The 17,844-nt window shown below is 40.7% G+C and overlaps 2 protein-coding genes across 3 annotated transcripts in view; one reads left to right on the forward strand and one right to left on the reverse strand.

The window, feature by feature from the left end:
• Positions 1-1,193: 1,193 nt before the first annotated feature.
• Positions 1,194-10,428, reverse strand: LOC102214823 (serine/arginine-rich splicing factor 11-like). Of its 2 annotated transcripts, none has more exons than XM_013912382.1 (12): positions 10,388-10,428; positions 8,488-8,621; positions 5,528-5,643; positions 4,729-4,806; positions 4,606-4,643; positions 4,308-4,441; positions 3,135-3,213; positions 2,910-3,029; positions 2,716-2,805; positions 2,300-2,383; positions 1,991-2,153; positions 1,194-1,872 (listed from the first exon to the last, which is right to left on the reverse strand). In XM_013912382.1, the coding sequence occupies exons 2-12, from the start codon at positions 8,609-8,611 to the stop codon at positions 1,681-1,683; spliced, it is 1,218 nt and encodes a 405-aa protein (XP_013767836.1). In that variant the 5' UTR covers positions 8,612-8,621; positions 10,388-10,428; the 3' UTR covers positions 1,194-1,680. The 2 variants fall into 2 exon arrangements, with proteins under 2 accessions (XP_013767836.1, XP_013767834.1); XM_013912380.1 differs by lacking the exon at positions 10,388-10,428 and adding an exon at positions 10,001-10,310.
• A 5,493-nt stretch (positions 10,429-15,921) lies between these two features.
• The window catches only part of rpe65a (retinoid isomerohydrolase RPE65 a), a 6,152-nt gene continuing 4,229 nt past the window's right edge, over positions 15,922-17,844 (forward strand). Inside the window, exons 1-6 of the mRNA XM_005721435.1 lie at positions 15,922-16,005; positions 16,398-16,480; positions 16,632-16,782; positions 17,107-17,214; positions 17,362-17,503; positions 17,588-17,735. Coding sequence (XP_005721492.1) covers positions 15,995-16,005; positions 16,398-16,480; positions 16,632-16,782; positions 17,107-17,214; positions 17,362-17,503; positions 17,588-17,735 — 643 coding nt within the window. The 5' untranslated portion in view covers positions 15,922-15,994. The remainder of the gene's footprint in view (positions 16,006-16,397; positions 16,481-16,631; positions 16,783-17,106; positions 17,215-17,361; positions 17,504-17,587; positions 17,736-17,844) is intronic.

Here is a 17,844-nt window from a genome sequence, read left to right on the forward strand (position 1 = left end):
AGAAGGGAGAGCTGGTTTTATCCCAAGATACTAAAGATTATAAAATTTCCCCTGATTTATCGTCAGTGTGTGAAGACGCAATAAACTAGCAGAGCAGGGTCAGTTTGGCTTCAGTGTTTAGTGCAGACATTGGAAAATAAAACTCGTCATTTTATCTGAAAAATATTTAATTTCTCAGAGCCTGGGCTTCTTTTCACTTTAATATGAAAGATTTAATATATTCAACATCCTAAAAGATGTCTAGAAACCTATGCCAGATTAGTCCAAGTTAGGGTTTTAGACACAAGTCCCAGAGACCAGAATTAGCCCAGCAAAGACTCCGTTCTGGCCGAGCTTAAGAAAATGTGATGGTATGCTTAGATTTTCAACTTTTACCCGTCTTATCATCGGTTTTATCGCTTTTCCTGTTGATCAATATTATAATGCAAATTTGCAAAGAAAACAGCACGTGCATCAAAATAAACCATTTCCAGCAGTGCAATTTGAGTTCTAAGCATCCCAAAACTATTCAGAAAAGCATGAAGTCAAACATGACTTTTAAAAACACCAGTATAGGCATATAAGGCCCGAAGGTAAAAAACAAAGAGGAAATGGTAAAAAAAAAAAAGAAAAAAAAAGGAAAAGATGCCACTTCCGGTTTCAGCCAGGTAATGGCGGACATACGATAGTTCGCGCTGACGTCTATTCCAACGTAGGAAGTGTTATGAACAGCTGATCGAATTGGCAAAGCGTGTTTCTGGAATATTATGTTTTCCTGTTGATCAAGCCACGACACCGAAGTACACAAGCATTTTCTGTGAATTAATGAAAACCATATGTTCTAAATTTATAATTACACAACTTTATTTAAATGGTCCGGCCCACTTCACATCAAAGTGGGCTATATGTGGCCCACATGTAAAATGATCTAACTGAACTGGAAAATTTATGTTTAGAAATCCTCCATCAGCATTAGTTTTATGCCAATAAAGACTTTATGTAGTATTGCTGCACTGGACCTACGTGATGCCAAAGGTTAGCATTACTAATTTAGGCGCATCTGCCTTTGACTAGTTTGAAGGCAAAATTGTCTCTGTGATCAAACAGCTGAACCATGTCTGTGATTTAAGTGTTTTTAAACCACATGTGAGGATTTTCATATCTGTATCATTAGCCCCCCCAACCTGAGGTGGAAGTTATAAATTTTCACAGTCTTAGCTCTTTAAATAAGCTTTAATATATAAAAGAAATCCTTGATAAAACAATCAGTACTCTCAGATAACAAGAAGCTAAGCTAAGAAGCTTGCATTTTTGGTGAAGACAAGAGACCCGTGCATCACACCACCCCACACAACAGAAATGAAAAAGGTTCATATGTAAAGACAAATAAAAAAAGAAATCTGGTAACACAAGCTAAAGAAACGCAAAGCAAGCCTACTTCCAGTTGTAATCTATTACATCTGTAGCAGCAAAGAGCAGAAAGACCACTTACAGTAAATGTGACAAACCGAGAAAAATGTCAGGGCAGACGAATTTTAGCATCAAACATTTGCAAAAGGGCACGCTTCCCTCCTGTGATAGAAACTGATACATTTCAAACAATTCACATTTTCAGATTCAGCCCAGTAGGAAGGGGGGAAAGATGTAGCTTTTTCACAACCAACATGGAGGGAGAATGTGGGGAAGGACGGGACGGACGAGTCAGTCGCTGACGTCCATGTCCTCTTCGTGGCGATCATCGGCACCGTTAACTTTGGCCTGCTTCGCGGAACGTGCTGTGCCATTACCTTCTACCGACCGAGGAGACAAAGCAGAATCGTCCGAGTCCTTCCTGTCGCCTCGCTCCTTCTCGCTGTCGTATCCTTGCTCTTCCTCATCGTAGTCTCTGGTGATCTGGGAAAAGAAGCCGATGCATGAGACACCTCGAAAAAGTAAAAAAGTACAAACTCCCTCCGACTGGCTAAGATTAGAAGAGTGATGCTCACAGGGTCCAAAACCACAACACACCAACCTTAACATCTTTCTCTGCATCTGATTTCCGGTCACGTTCCCTTTCTTTGTCTTTACTCTTCTTTTTCTTGCTGCTGGAGCGCTCCCGTTCTTCACGGCCGCGCTCTTTATCGCTCCTACGGTCCCGGTCCCTTTCCTTCTCCCTCTTCTTCTCTTTTTTGTGTCTGAACAGAATGGAAAGTGAAAAGTCCAGAATAAGATTAGTAACGGATATATGTTTACTTCTCCTTTAAAAAAAAAAAAAATCATTCAGGAGAAACTTAAAATACACATTCAGTGCAGCCAGAAGGTATTAAACACATCAGACAACCTTCGAGGAGATGGAGACGGGGAATTTTTCCTTTTAGGAGACTTCTTAGGAGAACGGCTGGCGCTGCGACTTTTCCTGCGTCTCCTGCAAACAGAACAAAATAATTGAAGTTTTGCACATACGCAGGATATTAGAAGCAGCTGAAATAAATACATTTGACTGAAAACCAAAAATCTAGTATTTCATTAATAACTGTCATATGCATTAAATCTTATTTCCTGTTAAAGCATTAGCAGCTTTATCGTGATTAGGGAAGTACTATACTTAAAAACGTACGTTTAACTATTCTGTTCCTGTTGATTTTGTACTTTGGTAAATCTGACCATAGAACAGTCATTAAATTCTCTTAATATTAAAAGGTCTTTACCAGAATAGAATTCAAGCACTTGTCAGCTGAAGACCTTGGCTGTACTCACCGGCTCACACTGCGTGACCTCCTCGCTGTGCTGTAGCTTTTGGGTGGTGTTTTGGATTTCCTTCTCCCTGCATCTTCTTTCTTTCGCTCTCTGTAGATAAAAAGAAAACATGCATATAGATTTAGATCTCAGGTTTCCCAGCTGCAGACCTCAGAGTACAGGTTCGAGGACAGGTTTTTACACAGTTAGCACACCTGGATCTGCTGGGAGATCTCCTCCCTCTGTCTCTAGAGTGGGGGTGTCTCTTGCGCGGGCTTTTGGAGCGTCTTCTGCTTCTCGATCTGGATCTGCGCCTCGACCTGCTTCTGGTTCGCCTGAAACCATTCATTCACAACATTTAACTTTGCTGTTCATGTGAAAACAAACAATACAAAGTTTCCTCATCTCAGCTCTGCAGATGATAAGTTTTAGTAAATCACCTGTGTCTTGAACGCGATCGGGACCTCCTCCTTCTGGATCTGGACCTGGACCGAGAGCGCTTCTTCTTTGTCTCCTTATCTGCACGTCAGGAAAATGAAATACAGGTCAAGTTCCAGTACTCTGTGTTTTATCCTTTAAGACCTACCATAGAACCAAGTACGCCAGAGTTATCTTTATATTTTTACATGCTGTAGTGCCATTTTTGAGAGCATTTCAAGTTGCTATACATCAATACAACCGTTATAGCCCAAATTTTAATGAGATGTAAGCATTAAGTCTATAATAACTACATAAATTGCAAAAAAGTGCAATAAACTACAAAAAATTGAAAATTGTTTGTTTTTTTGAGTGTCTTCATAGTTTTATTTTTGAGATACACCAATTTTTATATACTGCTGGAAAAACAAAAATAAATATTATAATGCAAATTTGCAAAGAAAACAGCACGTGCATCAAAATAAACCATTTCCAGCAGTGCAATTTGAGTTCTAAGCATCCCAGAAACTTTCAGAAAAGCATGAAGTCAAACATGACTTTTAAAAACACCAGTATAGGCATATAAGGCCCGAAGGTAAAAAACAAAGAGGAAATGGTAAAAAAAAAAAAAAAAAAAAAAAGGAAAAGATGCCACTTCCGGTTTCAGCCAGGTAATGGCGGACATACGATAGTTCGCGCTGACGTCTATTCCAACGTAGGAAGTGTTATGAACAGCTGATCGAATTGGCAAAGCGTGTTTCTGGAATATTATGTTTTTGTTGCTGCAAGTGCTTTTTATGCTGTTTTTTGCAAAATTATATGTGGAAGGAAACCGTAATCTAGGACGAGCTGATAGCATAAGAAGTACGTACAACTCCTCCGGTTTCATGTGCAAAAAAAATTATTGCTAGCTTATGTGGTTCCGGTTCTACAGGGATTTAAGAATAGTTACGCAAAACGGAGCGTGCCTGCTCCGTCCGGTTTTAAAGGGTTAACAAACGTTTTTTCTTAACACTGAAAACAAAAGCAAAAACAAACTATTTGCAAACATGAAAACCTGCCAAGGAAATCATCTGGGGAAGTAAGCTGACCTAATAAGTGTTTGTAATGACAGCAGTGCAGACAATCCAGACACTGTTTTATACCGCAAAGCCAACATCCTAGCAACAAGATCTTCTGAACTTTAATGCACTCACGTCCGGGTTCGATAGCAGCAGAAATGAGCGACTGGGCCTCTCTGACTCTCTTCATTGCCTCTTCGATTTCTTTATTAGCTGCGTCAGCCTTCAGCCCAGCATTCAGGTTTATTCCAGCCGCCAGGGGATTCAGTCTAAACAAATAAATATTAATTAGTTGACTCATTACTACAAAACACCAAACAACTGCTTCTTTCCTGTGCCTCAGTTGTTCTACAGTGCCTGGGAAAAATAACAAAAAAAAACCAAAAAAACCCTAATGCACAGCATTCAAAGAAGAATCTTTAAAGAGACTTACTTTGGATCAGTCATCAATTTCAACAGCTGATCAGCAGCCTGTGTGGAAACGGGAGGATAAAGACTGTCAGTTCAAAAAATTCAACATCAACTTCGTTCACTGCCATTTCAGAAAACCTCTCACCTGGGGATTCATACCAGCTCCGGGGAATCCAAACGCTGCCATTGCGTCTATATTGGGTGCACCAAAGGGGTTCGCAAGCTGGAATAAACAAATTTATGTCAGGCCAAGAATATCCAGATACGAACACCTAACAAGTGTTTATGTAATTATATTGGTGCTATCTGATACACTGGGCTAAAAATCACTGTTTATGTGCAGGAGACTAATTTCTCTCATTAGTAAATGGCCAGCGAGGCATGTAAAGATGTGATGTAAGCAGACACGCTTGTACATTAACCGATGCTGATATACGCTTTCGACTTGAAATGACAGAAACATGGCAGAGCCGAAGGAGTAACTGATGGATATGCGAGTGGATGAAGGAAAACCGTAGACAGGATACTACTTGGTCACAACTTGGCAAGAGACCTGTAACTCGGCAACATGACTGACTGCTTCAAACCATTTATACTAAAAGGATGTGAATGAGCACAATACAATTTTGCATTACCACAATCCTACAAATAACCAAAAAAACAGAAATACAACACAGGGAGAAAAAACAGATTTAAAGAACTATACAAACTACCAGATGGACTTTGAAATGATCCAACTTTAAAACAAAAATAAACAAAAGCCAGTTTATCTGTGAGTCGTATTTTTATGTTATCTTACACTCTGCTTCTGTATGTCTTTAAATGCATAATTACTTTTTCAAAAAAGGCTTCAAGTTACATTTTGTCATGTCAGAGCAAAAATGTTAAGACTTTTGGTTATGTCACCATGTAACATCCAACACAGTTAAACAGTGAGGTCTTACAGGTGGATTGGGGATGGGATTAGGCATCGGAAGAAGGCCTCCCCCTGGCAGAATTCCTGCAACAGCATTTGCTGGCGCCAGCAGTGACAAAGCTTTAGCCTCATCTGGAATAGATCCTACAGGGATAAAGAAAAAGGCATTAGGAGAGAAGAAAGGTTTCTCACACTCACACACACACACACACACTACAGAGAAGACATTTTGGAGAAGAAGAAAAAAAGAAAAGTGTTCACATTTCTTCACATGTTTACCTCATACATCAGAGAAGAGTTCCCTTAATTCAACATAATCATTGCAGTGACTTAACTATTGCTGGAATAAATCACACTACTCCAATGAACACTGCCAAGAATAGATCACCTGAATGTGTTTTTTAAGTCATGAACCAAACGTTAGCAAGCACAGCTGCTTCTCCAGTTCGGTGTGCCCTCAATTTTCATTTTTGACGTTTACTGAAACAAGCGATTCACGTTGGCGGCTTCGCTACTAAAAGCACACAGAGAAAAATTGAGATACACACACAACAGAGAGAATTTTAGGGATTCGGCAAGAACACTATGCAAACCATCAGCGTCTACTCACCACAAACACATTTCAGAGAATTAAGTAGTTTATATGCTAAATGGCAATAACAAAATTCAGGCTAGATGCTGCCTGCATCATTATCTCAGTATCCTTACCTGTCACTGCATCAATTAACCAAACCTGGACAGAGGATGGTGGGCTGTTTATTTTAAAATGCAAAATACCTCCAATTTTATCTTTTAAATAACTCATCATCATCATCTCACACTTAATCCATTCACAAAGAGACATCACCTAAATACAGACACACAACACTTAAACACAAGAGCACACTGGAGAGAGAAAATGCTGCAGGAGACAAAACGGTTGGATGGTATTTTCAGCAGGGCCTGGTATACAGGACTGGCTGAGCCAGGAAAAAGAACTGTAAAACACAACAACAAAAGAAAACCACTGTTAAAGAGGATACTGGACCAACACTACGTCATGTCGGTCGCCTATCTCAGAGGATTTATACCAGAGAGTTTTAGTTCCATGTATTTATTAAATCACTGACTAGTTTTCCCCTTGTCAAGTCTGAAATTACATCGTGAGGTTAAAAAAATGTTTTAAATCTACTCTGTGCAGAGTAGGATACTTTGGCATTAGTGTGTTTCTGTATTAACTAAAAAATAACCCAGACCCCTGACATATACAATTATTGCACCAGAGCCAAATAACTGGTGTCACTCCCAAGTTGATGTTTTTTTAAAGCCATTTTAAAAAAGGATGAGGCTGGAAATATTCTTGTTACTGTCCACAAATCTAGTGAATACCATCTCATGCCTGATTTAGACTTCTGTGGGGCTACAACACAACCTACACAAGTGGTTGCATTACCAGCATTTATACTAGTGCTGTAGCATTATGTGTAAATTACTGTGTAATCATGTCCCCGTGTTTTACATGCAGTCCCAGCTGATATAAAAGTGTAAAATTCGGGGATCTTTTCCCCTCCTGGGTCCCTGTTCTTTGTTTAGGTCATATAAATCCAATCCATTATTATTATTATTATTATTATTATTATTAATCACATGCAAACATATTTTCCCTCCAACTTCTGAAAGGCACAGGAGGAATCGGCGGTGCTGAACAGACCAACTGCCGTACTTGCGGCTGTATTTCATTATGTTATCATAACATCATGTGATAGCATAGATTTCCGACACAGATTTCCAGCTGATCAGGTGTAAAACTTTCAGAAATATATTGTCTGACTTCTATAGAAGGCGAAGTGGTTTCTTTAAAAACATACAGTAAACGTAAAGTACTGTGGTGTTATTCAAACAACTGTCCATCTGCTGGGGACTACTTCCAGCTGTTGTTTAAAATCTGTTTGCGTATGCTAGTGAGCTTTTAAAAGAGCATGATGGTGCCTGAGGCACCGACTCTAAATAAACTGCATCAGCTGCAATTACCCTAATGAACAAACAAGCATTTACTAGTCTGTGGACTTGAATGGCCTCTGTGTTTTCATGGGATTTGTTGACATTAAAAAGTGATGAATACAGGCAGCCTTATCTGCAAAGGAACCGTTTCTTAACCATAAAACACTTGACCAAGCAGCCCTCAAAAGTGTCGTTAAATAGTGCAGAATTTGCACAGTTTCAGGTTATGCCCTAGAAATCTGAACTTTATTCTCAAAACCACCTGGGAAAGACAATTTAGACAGAAGGAAAGAAAAAGATAAGGCAGAGAAAGAAAAAAAAAGGAGACAAAATGAGAAGAGAGAGAGAGTGGTGGGGCTTGTATGCTTGCTGGCCTTTGCAAATGTCTACAATTCCCTGTTGGCAGGCAGAGGACCACTTTCAGCCATCAACGAGGGGGCTGCTTTTGCCTTCTTCACTACAAAAATTACACACACACACATACACACACACACATACACACACACAAATAACAGAGAGAAGTTTAACAGGGGGTAGTCCAATATATGGTGAGAATAAAAATGCATTTGGTTAAGCATTTCAAGTACATCACTTCTGAACTTTGACGTGCCTGTGGTGCCCACAGATGTCCGTGTCCTGGTGTGTAAAGCAGAGTTTGGTACACTGAACTTTCTGAGCGCAGAGCACATTACTGTTTTAGTCAGAGACAAACACCTCACTATATCCCGAACAACTTAACTCCAGGTAACAAAGATCTGTTTAAGGGCTGTTGTGCTAAAACAGATGTGCAATGCGCTAAAACAGTTCACCACAAATCTGACAGCAGAAGTCTGCTTTAAACACACGAGCCATGGGAGGAGAATGGCAATACCACTTTCATTCAAAATTATCTTACAAAGCTCATATAAGCATGCCAGGGTGAATTCACAGGAGACGGGAAAAACCAACAACAACCTTTTTACAGTCTTCACCATCACAATTCATTCAACAATGAGCTTTTATACAAACCTTCAGCAAACGGGACCACTATCAGCGCTCTGTCCACAAACACCGTGTTAGTCAGATGCTGAGACACACCAACAGACTCTGGCTCCTGGAACTTCACAAAGCACACCCGGGATGTCACCGGCATCGGCGAATCACTATAGAAGTGGTAAAGAAGAATGACGTGAATAAACTGCAATAAAAAACATTTTTACAAAATCTAAACACTGCCTTCTTCAGCCTCTTTTGACATCCCGATGTAACACTGAAAATGCAAGGAGCAGCAATAGCAAAGGTAGAGGAGTTTAAATGCCTGGTATCAACCGTCCAAATCAACGGTTCACAAGTGAGGTGGAGAAAAGATTGGAGCAGGGTGGAGTGGATCGAGACAAATGTCAGGGTGATTTGTGACAGAAGGATGGTGGCGAGTGTGAAAGAAAGAGTACATAAAACTGTAGCGAGACCTGCTATGATGTATGGTTTAAATACAGTGGCACTGACAAATAGACAGGAGGCTGACGCTAAGATGTTAAGACTTTGACTTTGAGTGAGCAGGATGGACAAAATCAGAAATGAGTACATCAGAGGGACAGCACATGGAAAAAAGGATTAGATGATTTGGACACATCCAGAGGAGGGACAGTGGATATATTAGACAAAGGATGTTGAATATGGGGTTAACAGGCAGGAAGAAAATTGGGAAACCAGAGAGGGGGTTCATGGATGTAGTGAAGGAGGACATGCAGAGGATTGGTGTGACAGAGGAGGATGCTAGGGATAGGGTGAGATTGAGGCAGATGGTCAGCTGTGGATCCCTAAAGGGAGCAGCTGGAGAAAAATGTTCTGACAACCTGATGTGGTCCAGTGGCACCCACATGCTGTGTTAGTCACTTAAGTGTGGATTTGACACACAACAAATATATGCAGACAGAGTTTAAAGCAGATTTATAACATACACTTTAAACAGAAATAAATACAAGTACCCAGGCCCTGACTGTATACTTTAGAAGAAAATTTACTGTGGACTGTTGGAAAGACTCAATTATAATAAAAACGACTGGGGAAAGGAGGGGTAGAGTTACCCTAACCCTAACAAAACATCGGAGAGACCGTTAAAGTTAATACAACTAATTTTTTCCCTTCCTCACAAGCTCGACTTGGGCGTGTTTATATTAATTATTAATCACTTTTGCTGCATTTCCTCTCATTGATAAAAAGAGACTTTACATACAAAAACAAGACACTACGGTAACATTAAGACCCAAATAAACACCGAGGGGGACATATTAAGCCTAAATACACGTTTTTATCCCTGTTTAGGAAATAAGCAGACTATCAAAGACATAAATAGGATTAACGCGTGGTTCATGAGGCCAGACAAAGACATTATAAAAGACTGCGGGCCAGGTCACTGGTTAGCATGGACCTACGCGTGCATGCTAACCAGTCTACCGAGTCTACTAGGAAACACGACCAAACAGCCTGTGACTACATTATTAAAGCCGCTAATAAGCCCACAGACAATTATTTAACTTACTCTGGCGGAAATAACTTCAGCTCTTCGATGGTTCCCAGAAAACCGAACAGTGTCCTCATCTGCTCCGACGTTGTGCTCGGCGACACGTTCGTCACCTGCACCACCTTCGTTGTGTAGCTCATTTTCCCGACTTAAAACCTTTGTAACACAACCGCCAACTGCTAGTATTAAACCACACTACCGTCTATCCGCTGGTTACAAAACCAATTTTGGGTTTGTTTGGTAATTTTTTTCTGGGTATGCGCTAACTAGCTACTACAGCAAACTGTAGTGTTTCGCCGCCATCTTGGGTAATTATGGATTGAAATGCGCATGCGTGTAGCGAAACTGGCGGTTTTAAAGTAAATTATTAAAACAGCACATCATCAAGTCTGGAGGCTACTTTACCTTCATGGAATAAATCGACCGTCCTTTAAAGAAGCGTACTACAAGGTTTGTACTATGTAGAAATACTTTTGACCTGCAATTAATTACCAGCAGAGGGCGCCCTTTATTTTCATTTTTACATACAAGACGTGGCCAAAGCGCCTCATTCAGTATTGATGAGAAGTTTTGGGGAAACTACTTAAGCATAGCTTTTCAACCAACCAACATGAATTAATCAAATCTGGTCAACTAAAGCTATTTAGAAAAAGCCATCCCTTTATGACATTTCTAAAAGGTTTTATTGCGTTTAACTGGGAATATGATTGCCATTCAATGTGGAATAAAGTTGAATAATAATATCTATCAATCTATCTTGCCTTCATCTGCCTTCACACGCATAATTCATCCCAAAGGTGTTCTGTTCTGGTTGAGGCCAGGTGCAGGCCAGTCAAGTTCTTCACACCAAACTTCCTCATCCATGTCTTTATGGATCTAGCTTTGTGCACTGGTGCACACTCATGTTGGAAGAGGAAGGGGCCATCCCCAAACCGTTCCCACAAAGTTGGGAGCATGTAATACTTCATTGTATGATGAAGATTGACCAAATCTCCAGAAAAACAACCCTAGACCCTAATGCCCCCTCCACCTAATTTTAGTTTTTGCACAGTGCATTTAGACAAGTACAGTTCTCCTTGCAGCCTCCAAACCCATACTCGGCCATCAGATTGCTAGATGGAGAAGCGTGATTCGTCACGACAGAGAACATGTCTCCACTGATCTAGAATCCAGTGGCAGCGTGCTTTACACCACTGCATCCAAAACTTTGCATTGCAATGTAAACTACTGCAAGGCTTGCAGCTGCTCAGCCACCCATTCCATGAGGTTCTCTAATACCATTATTATCTGCCAGGCTGCTATGTTGAATAGAGGCAACGATAACATGATGTATGACAGATTTCCTGTGTCTGTCCTTAAGGCAGCAGAGCTGAGTCAGTCTGTTAGAGAAGCTGCTCCACTACCTGTCCAGTAATAATAATAATAATGGATTGGATTTATATAGCGCTTTTCAAGGCACCCAAAGCGCTTTACAATACCACTATTCATTCACTCTCACATTCATACACTGGTGGAGGCAAGCTACAGTTGTAGCCACAGCTGCCCTGGGGCAGACTGACAGAAGCGAGGCTGCCATATCGCGCCATCGGCCCCTCTGGCCAACACCAGTAGGCAAGTAGGGTAAAGTGTCTTGCCCAGGGACACAACGACCAGGACAGAGAGCCCAGGGATCGAACCGGTGACCTTCCGGTTACAGATGCGATTCCCAACCCCCTGAGCCACGGTCGCAGTAAGTGGTACAGAGGGTGGTCAGGATTACAATGATGGATTACAGTTTTTTCAGTGACCTCCTCTCCACCACAGTTTCAAAAGGGTCCAGTTTGCAAGAAATCACAGAGCCTGTCTTCCTCTTCAGATTATCCAGTCTGCTGGTGTCTCCAGCTCAGATGCTGCTTCCCCCTGCAGAACACAGCAAAGTACAATGTGCTCACTACAACTGAGTGATAGAAAACCTTGAGCACACATTGAAGGATTTCAGTTTCATGGGAAAAAGAGGCTGCTCATCCACTTTTTTTTCACAGCCTCTGTGTCAGTCTTCAAATTCATCCTCTTGTCGTCAGGTACTCCTCCACCACATCAACATCTTGACCCGTGTTTGTCGTGGGACATGTCTCTTTGTTCTGAAGTCAAACACCATCGCTCTGTTCCATTTCACATTTAGAAATGGTAAATGGTCTGCATTTGTATAGCGCTTTTCTAGTCCCTAAGGACCCCAAAGCGCTTCACACTACATTCAGTCATTCACACACACACTGGCGATGGCAAGCTACATTGTAGCCACAGCTGCCCTGGGGCACACTGACAGAGGCAAGGCTGCCGGACACTGGCGCCACCGGGCCCTTTGACCACGAGTAGGCAAACATGGGGTTAGTATCTTGCCCAAGGATATTTGGCATGCAGCCAGGAGACAGCCTGGGATCGAACCACCAACCTTCTGATTAGTGGCTGACCTGCTCTGCCACCTGAGCTACAGCCACCCCGGATTTGAAGCAGATGATTCCTCCCAGAACTCTCAACAAAATCATCAACTTGTGCTCTGTACTCTTTTTCCTGCTCATCACTAATAGATCCATCCACTCCACAATCAGTCAGAGTATTTCTGTGGGTGGCATGTACTGCCCATCAATAAAACAGACAGTCTCACATACTGCAGCCTACCTGTCAGGTAGTCAGTAATCCATGAGATTGTGGACATGTTTCATCTCTGTCAGTCGCAGCTCCTGGCTTTTGTTACATGAACTCGAGAAATTAAAGATGGTGATCCTCACCTTGCAGTCATTACTATCTAGATGGAAGAAAATATAAAAGTGGGAGTGGTGTGACGACTTGTTTCACTCATGAGTTTAATCTAAAGCAGATATTTTAGACTATGTTTACTGACTTTCAGTAGACTGCGTGGTTTAAATGGCCTCAGCAAGTGGAAGAAGTTGGTGAAGTTGTCTGGAGATGGATCTGATTGGTGATAATGACCTGCAGACTTGACATCTGAACAAACGCCACCGGGGGGATGTAGCTGAGAGCCAGAGGAGGGAAAAGTAACATTGTTTTTTCAATGAAGCTGAAACTATTTTGTTCCAAAGCTTACAACTTCCTCAAAAATGAAAAACTCCAGATCTAAGTCATACTTGCAGTCTCGTGAGTGACTTATTCTAAAATCTCACTGATCTGGTTTTGATTTTGAAACATTATCTTACTCTTTCTTTTCTTACAAAATCATTAAATTTAAAATACAAAAAAGAAAAAATATGAAGCCAAATTACTGTCGCAGATCCTCCCTGAGGCCATATTGCGTTTCTAACAGTTTTTTTTAGCTGTGAGATCTCGTTTAAAGACTTCCGGTGTTAACAGCTGAATGAGCGCACTTTGGATTTGGTAAGTTAAATTATTGCAGACACTGCAGCTGTATCAGCATGAACACATTTGCAGTAACAAATCATAGTTATCAGCTGCATCGACTCTTTCCAAAGCTCATCCAGTGTATCTTTTTTATATTTTCACAATGAAATGCAATCACATCATAAAAAGGCTCTGTTTTAAAAACTCTTTTTAAAACCGACCAGCTTCTCAGCATCGATCCACTCTGTTGCCTGGATAAAATAAGGTGCAGCAACATCATACACTAAAAGATCTCTTTTCAAGCCCAGAGTCTCATTAGGCTTAAATTATAACGAACAGTCTACCACCTGTTTTTCAGTTCAAAGACGAGTACTGTCTCATTTGTATTGGCGATATCATCAAAGACCCTTTGCTGCTTGTGATCGCAGAGATTAAGCTGCTTCACTGTGACTGCATGCTCTAAGGCATCAATCCTCAAAAAATCTCTAATCTTTGCTGTAGTGTGCTCGATATTAGTCCATTTTGATGCTCTGTGCAAAACATCGTAAAGCAGTCTGCAGACCGACGGAGGTTAAAAGGTGTTCTTTGTTCTTTGTTTCTTTGCATTTACTTGACTTGTTTGTGGTCTAATCAGCTGTTTGTTTCTTATACTCACTGTTTTGGGTGCTGATTATATTTGATGTGTTACTTGTGCCGACCCCTTAAAGCTGCGATTATCACCGTAGAACTCAGAGATGCTTTGTTTCTTTCCCGAGAGATTATCACAACAATGTTTTGCGTTTCCCATTCATTCAGTTCATGTGTTGGCTGAGGCCGCTACGTCACACAGCAGTGACACAACTCTCCCCTAACGATGTTTTTTCCCCCAGGAGGAACAATACAGCGTTTGTCTTCAGGCTAATCCTTTTCACCTGGATTATCGCGGCGCTGAGACAAGCAAGTTAAGGCATTTTGTGCTCAGAGCAAAGAACAACTGGCCACATTTCATCCAAGTAGCATTTTGTATAACAGTCATTGTACAATCCCACCTAATGATGGCAGTGAGGTTTAACTGAAAACATTTCTTATTTTTATTTAGTACTAATGTCCAAAAAGGAAAAAAAATAGTGTTAAAGTGCAGATAGCAGTGAGTTTATCTCGTTTATTTCATTTCTGGGTCAAAATTACCTGTTTGTTTTCCCCACATACTGACTACTGACTGCAGTCCTGGGATGAGACTACGTAACTACACCACATAGTTCAGTAGCTTGTAGAATCACCTTTAGCAGCAATAAGTTGAAGTAATTGTTCTCTGTGCGACATTATCAGTTTTTCACACTGTTGTGGAGAAATTTTACCCCACTCTTCTTTACAACGTTGCTTCAGTTCATTGAGGTTTGTGGGCAGCTCTCTAAAGGTCCTGCCACAAAAATTTCACTCAGGTCAAGGTCTGGACTTTGACTGGACCACTACAACATCTTTTTTTCAGCCATTCTGTTGTAGATTTGCTGCTGGGCTTCAGATTATTATACTGTTGCATGACCTAGTTTTGGACAAGGTTTAGCTTTTGAACAAATGGCCTCACATTTGACTGTAGAACACTTTGATATACAGAGAAGTTCATGGTCAACTCAGTGATGAAAGCTGCCCAAGTCCTGTGACTGCAAAACAGCCAAAATCAGCACCCCTCCACCGCTGTGCTACACGGTTAGTATGAGGTGTTTGAGATGATATACGGCACAGCATTCCAGGAGTTTTATGGTTTGTTCAGAGGACACTGAACTAAACTGTGCTACCATGTTCTTTTTACTGCTTCCAAACAGTCTTATACTGCCATGAACTTTAACATTTAACATGCTAACTGAGGCACACAGTCTGACCTTTGGGTCCACTCCTGGGAAAATTGTGGCATTGTGTTAACACATCTCAATGCTCCACACTTGCAAACTGCCAAAACCCTTAACAGAGATGCTCACAGATTACTGATGATCATTTAGAGTTCATTTGATTAGCAGCACCTAGCTTCTACTTACCCTATGTATACTTGAAATTACAAATATATATATATATATATGTGTATATATATATATATATAAATAATAAAAATAGTGAAAGTGTAGTAAATAAACGTTTTGGCACTAATACGGACTGCACTTGGGATAAAAGCTGCAGTTTAGATGAGAAAGGTGTTTGTCTTTATTTCACACAATGTGCAAAACCAGTGTTATGTGGATCAAAGTTCCTACTCTTGATATTTCTTCATAATGGGTAGTTGACCTACATGTTGCATGAGTGCTAAAATAAACTGTCTGTGACTCAGCATAATTTTATCTTAACACATAAATCAGAACAGTTAAAAATAGAAAGAAAAAGAAATCCAACACACAAGCGCAACTCTCTTGCCAAGCATCACTTTTTGCAGTGCATATTCTCTGCAATAAATCCAGGTTGAGAGGTGTAGCCATTGGGTCACCCAAAAGAGGATATTGGCACAATGGGATACTTGTTCCCCATGTGACATGATTGGCTGGGACAAAGCTTTACAGCGCTGATTGCGTAGATTGACTCCGAGGAGGCCCAGATGAATAAATACCTCAAATCCAGTGGGAGATCAGAGGCTTCCAGTTACTAAACCAGTGACCACAGGCTTTTGTTACAGTTTGCTTTTTGTTTTATATTCAACAGCAAAAAGGAACCATGGTCAGCCGGTCAGTTTCTAATGAATTCAATTGTATCTCATATTTCTTATTACATTGAATGACAACCAGGGTAGTATATTTTTTTTTAGTAAATGAACTAAAGTGATTTGTTAGGTGAAAACTGTGATGTTTGTTTCAGTACTTTTTGGAAATTAATGCAATTAATTATTTCGACTTTTGGTAGAGAAATCTTTAACCTAATCCTGTGGTGTTTTTCACAGGATTAGGTAGTCAGGAGCAGGTTGGGTTTCTGACCAAAAACGAGTCATCAGAAATCCTAAAATTACTTAAAGCTGAAAGATATATAATTTTAACCTGCTGAAAACCCACCGGCAATAATTTCTTTGGCAGTGTTTCTTGATGTCTTTGCTCTTTTGTTTTTCTTTTTTTTTTGCTAACAGATTTGAACACCCAGCTGGTGGCTACAGGAAGCTTTTTGAGACATGTGAAGAGCTGTCTGAGACTCTTCCCACAACAGTCACAGGTTTGTTTACATCTTTCAGACAGAAATAGACTAGACACGAAAATAACTCTTTTGACATTTGCATATCGACTGCACTTTTCTGGAAATTTATACTTTCTAGTTTATAACTCAGCACACTGAAAACTTTCTGTGATCCACGTTCATTCTGCAGGCCGGATTCCTTCGTTTCTGAAGGGAAGCCTTCTCCGTCTGGGACCCGGGCTTTTTGAGGTCGGAGATGAACCCTTCTATCACCTCTTCGATGGCCAGGCCCTCATGCACAAATTTGACTTCAAGAATGGCCAGGTCACCTACTTCCGGAAGTAAGGCGGTCATTTATCAGTGTCACATATTGCATTTGAACTGCAGCTGAGTAGCCGGTGCTGTGTGATTTCGTGTGAAACATCATATGTTGCCATAAGACTGTCATGGATTACCTAACACAGTCGAGCCCGTTTGCTCATGTTGAGTCCTGACATGAGATTTTGACTCATAGATACCAAACACATTTGCATGAAACACTCCTGCAAACACATGATTGTTTCGTTTAGCACATTCCCGTCCACTTGCTGCATGTATGGGAAGTCTGAGGGGTAGTCAATGACCCATAAAGTGGATTTTGCATTTGCTCTCTTTCCTCCATTTAGGTTTATCAGGACAGATGCTTATGTGCGAGCCATTACAGAGAAGCGTGTGGTCATTACTGAGTTTGGTACATTCGCATATCCTGATCCCTGCAAGAATATCTTCTCCAGGTTGGTTCCACATGCACACATTTGAGAGCAAATTAGAAATGTCTCAAAGTTTGCAAATATTTGCAGTATTTTACCTCCAAGTTCCCTTTTTTTTTGTTACAATCCTGTATAGACTGCAGTCTTTTCCTGTTTTTTCTTCGGCTGCAGGTTTTTCACTTACTTCCAAGGTGTTGAGGTCACAGACAACTGCTTGGTGAATGTCTACCCTATTGGTGAGGATTATTATGCTGTAACAGAAACCAACTACATCACTAAAGTCAACACAGATACGCTGGAGACTCTGAAGAAGGTACATCAATAAAGTACATTGAATCTGAGACGAGAGCGAGCAATCTTTTCACCTTTACAGCTTTCGCCTTTATTTTCTGTGCAGGTCGATATGTGCAGCTATGTCAATATTAATGGAGTGACTGCCCACCCTCATATTGAGAGGGACGGTACTGTGTATAACATTGGAAACTGCATGGGGAAAGGAGCATCACTGGCCTACAATATTGTCAGGATCCCACCCACGCAGAAAGGTTTAGATAAACCCCGCATGCAACAATAACACAAACACTTGGTTTTTCATTAAATTCAGTTCATTTTGTACAAAAAATAAGATGGAATTTAAAAAGATGGTTATTTTCC

This window comes from Pundamilia nyererei, unplaced genomic scaffold (assembly GCF_000239375.1).
Source record: "Pundamilia nyererei isolate P.nyererei 1_Seehausen unplaced genomic scaffold, PunNye1.0 scaffold00004, whole genome shotgun sequence".
NCBI classification, from domain to species: domain Eukaryota; kingdom Metazoa; phylum Chordata; class Actinopteri; order Cichliformes; family Cichlidae; genus Pundamilia; species Pundamilia nyererei.

Excerpts from the sequence above, each read along its gene's own strand:
- LOC102214823 (XM_013912380.1), bottom strand. The coding sequence starts at position 10,122 with ATGAGCTACACAACGAAGGTGGTGCAGGTGACGAACGTGTCGCCGAGC. Across the intron at positions 5,644-8,487 it reads AGTGGTCCCGTTTGCTGAAG|GATCTATTCCAGATGAGGCT; the intron begins GTTTGTATAAAA and ends TTATCCCTGTAG. Across the intron at positions 4,807-5,527 it reads ATCCCATCCCCAATCCACCT|CTTGCGAACCCCTTTGGTGC; the intron begins GTAAGACCTCAC and ends TGTTTATTCCAG.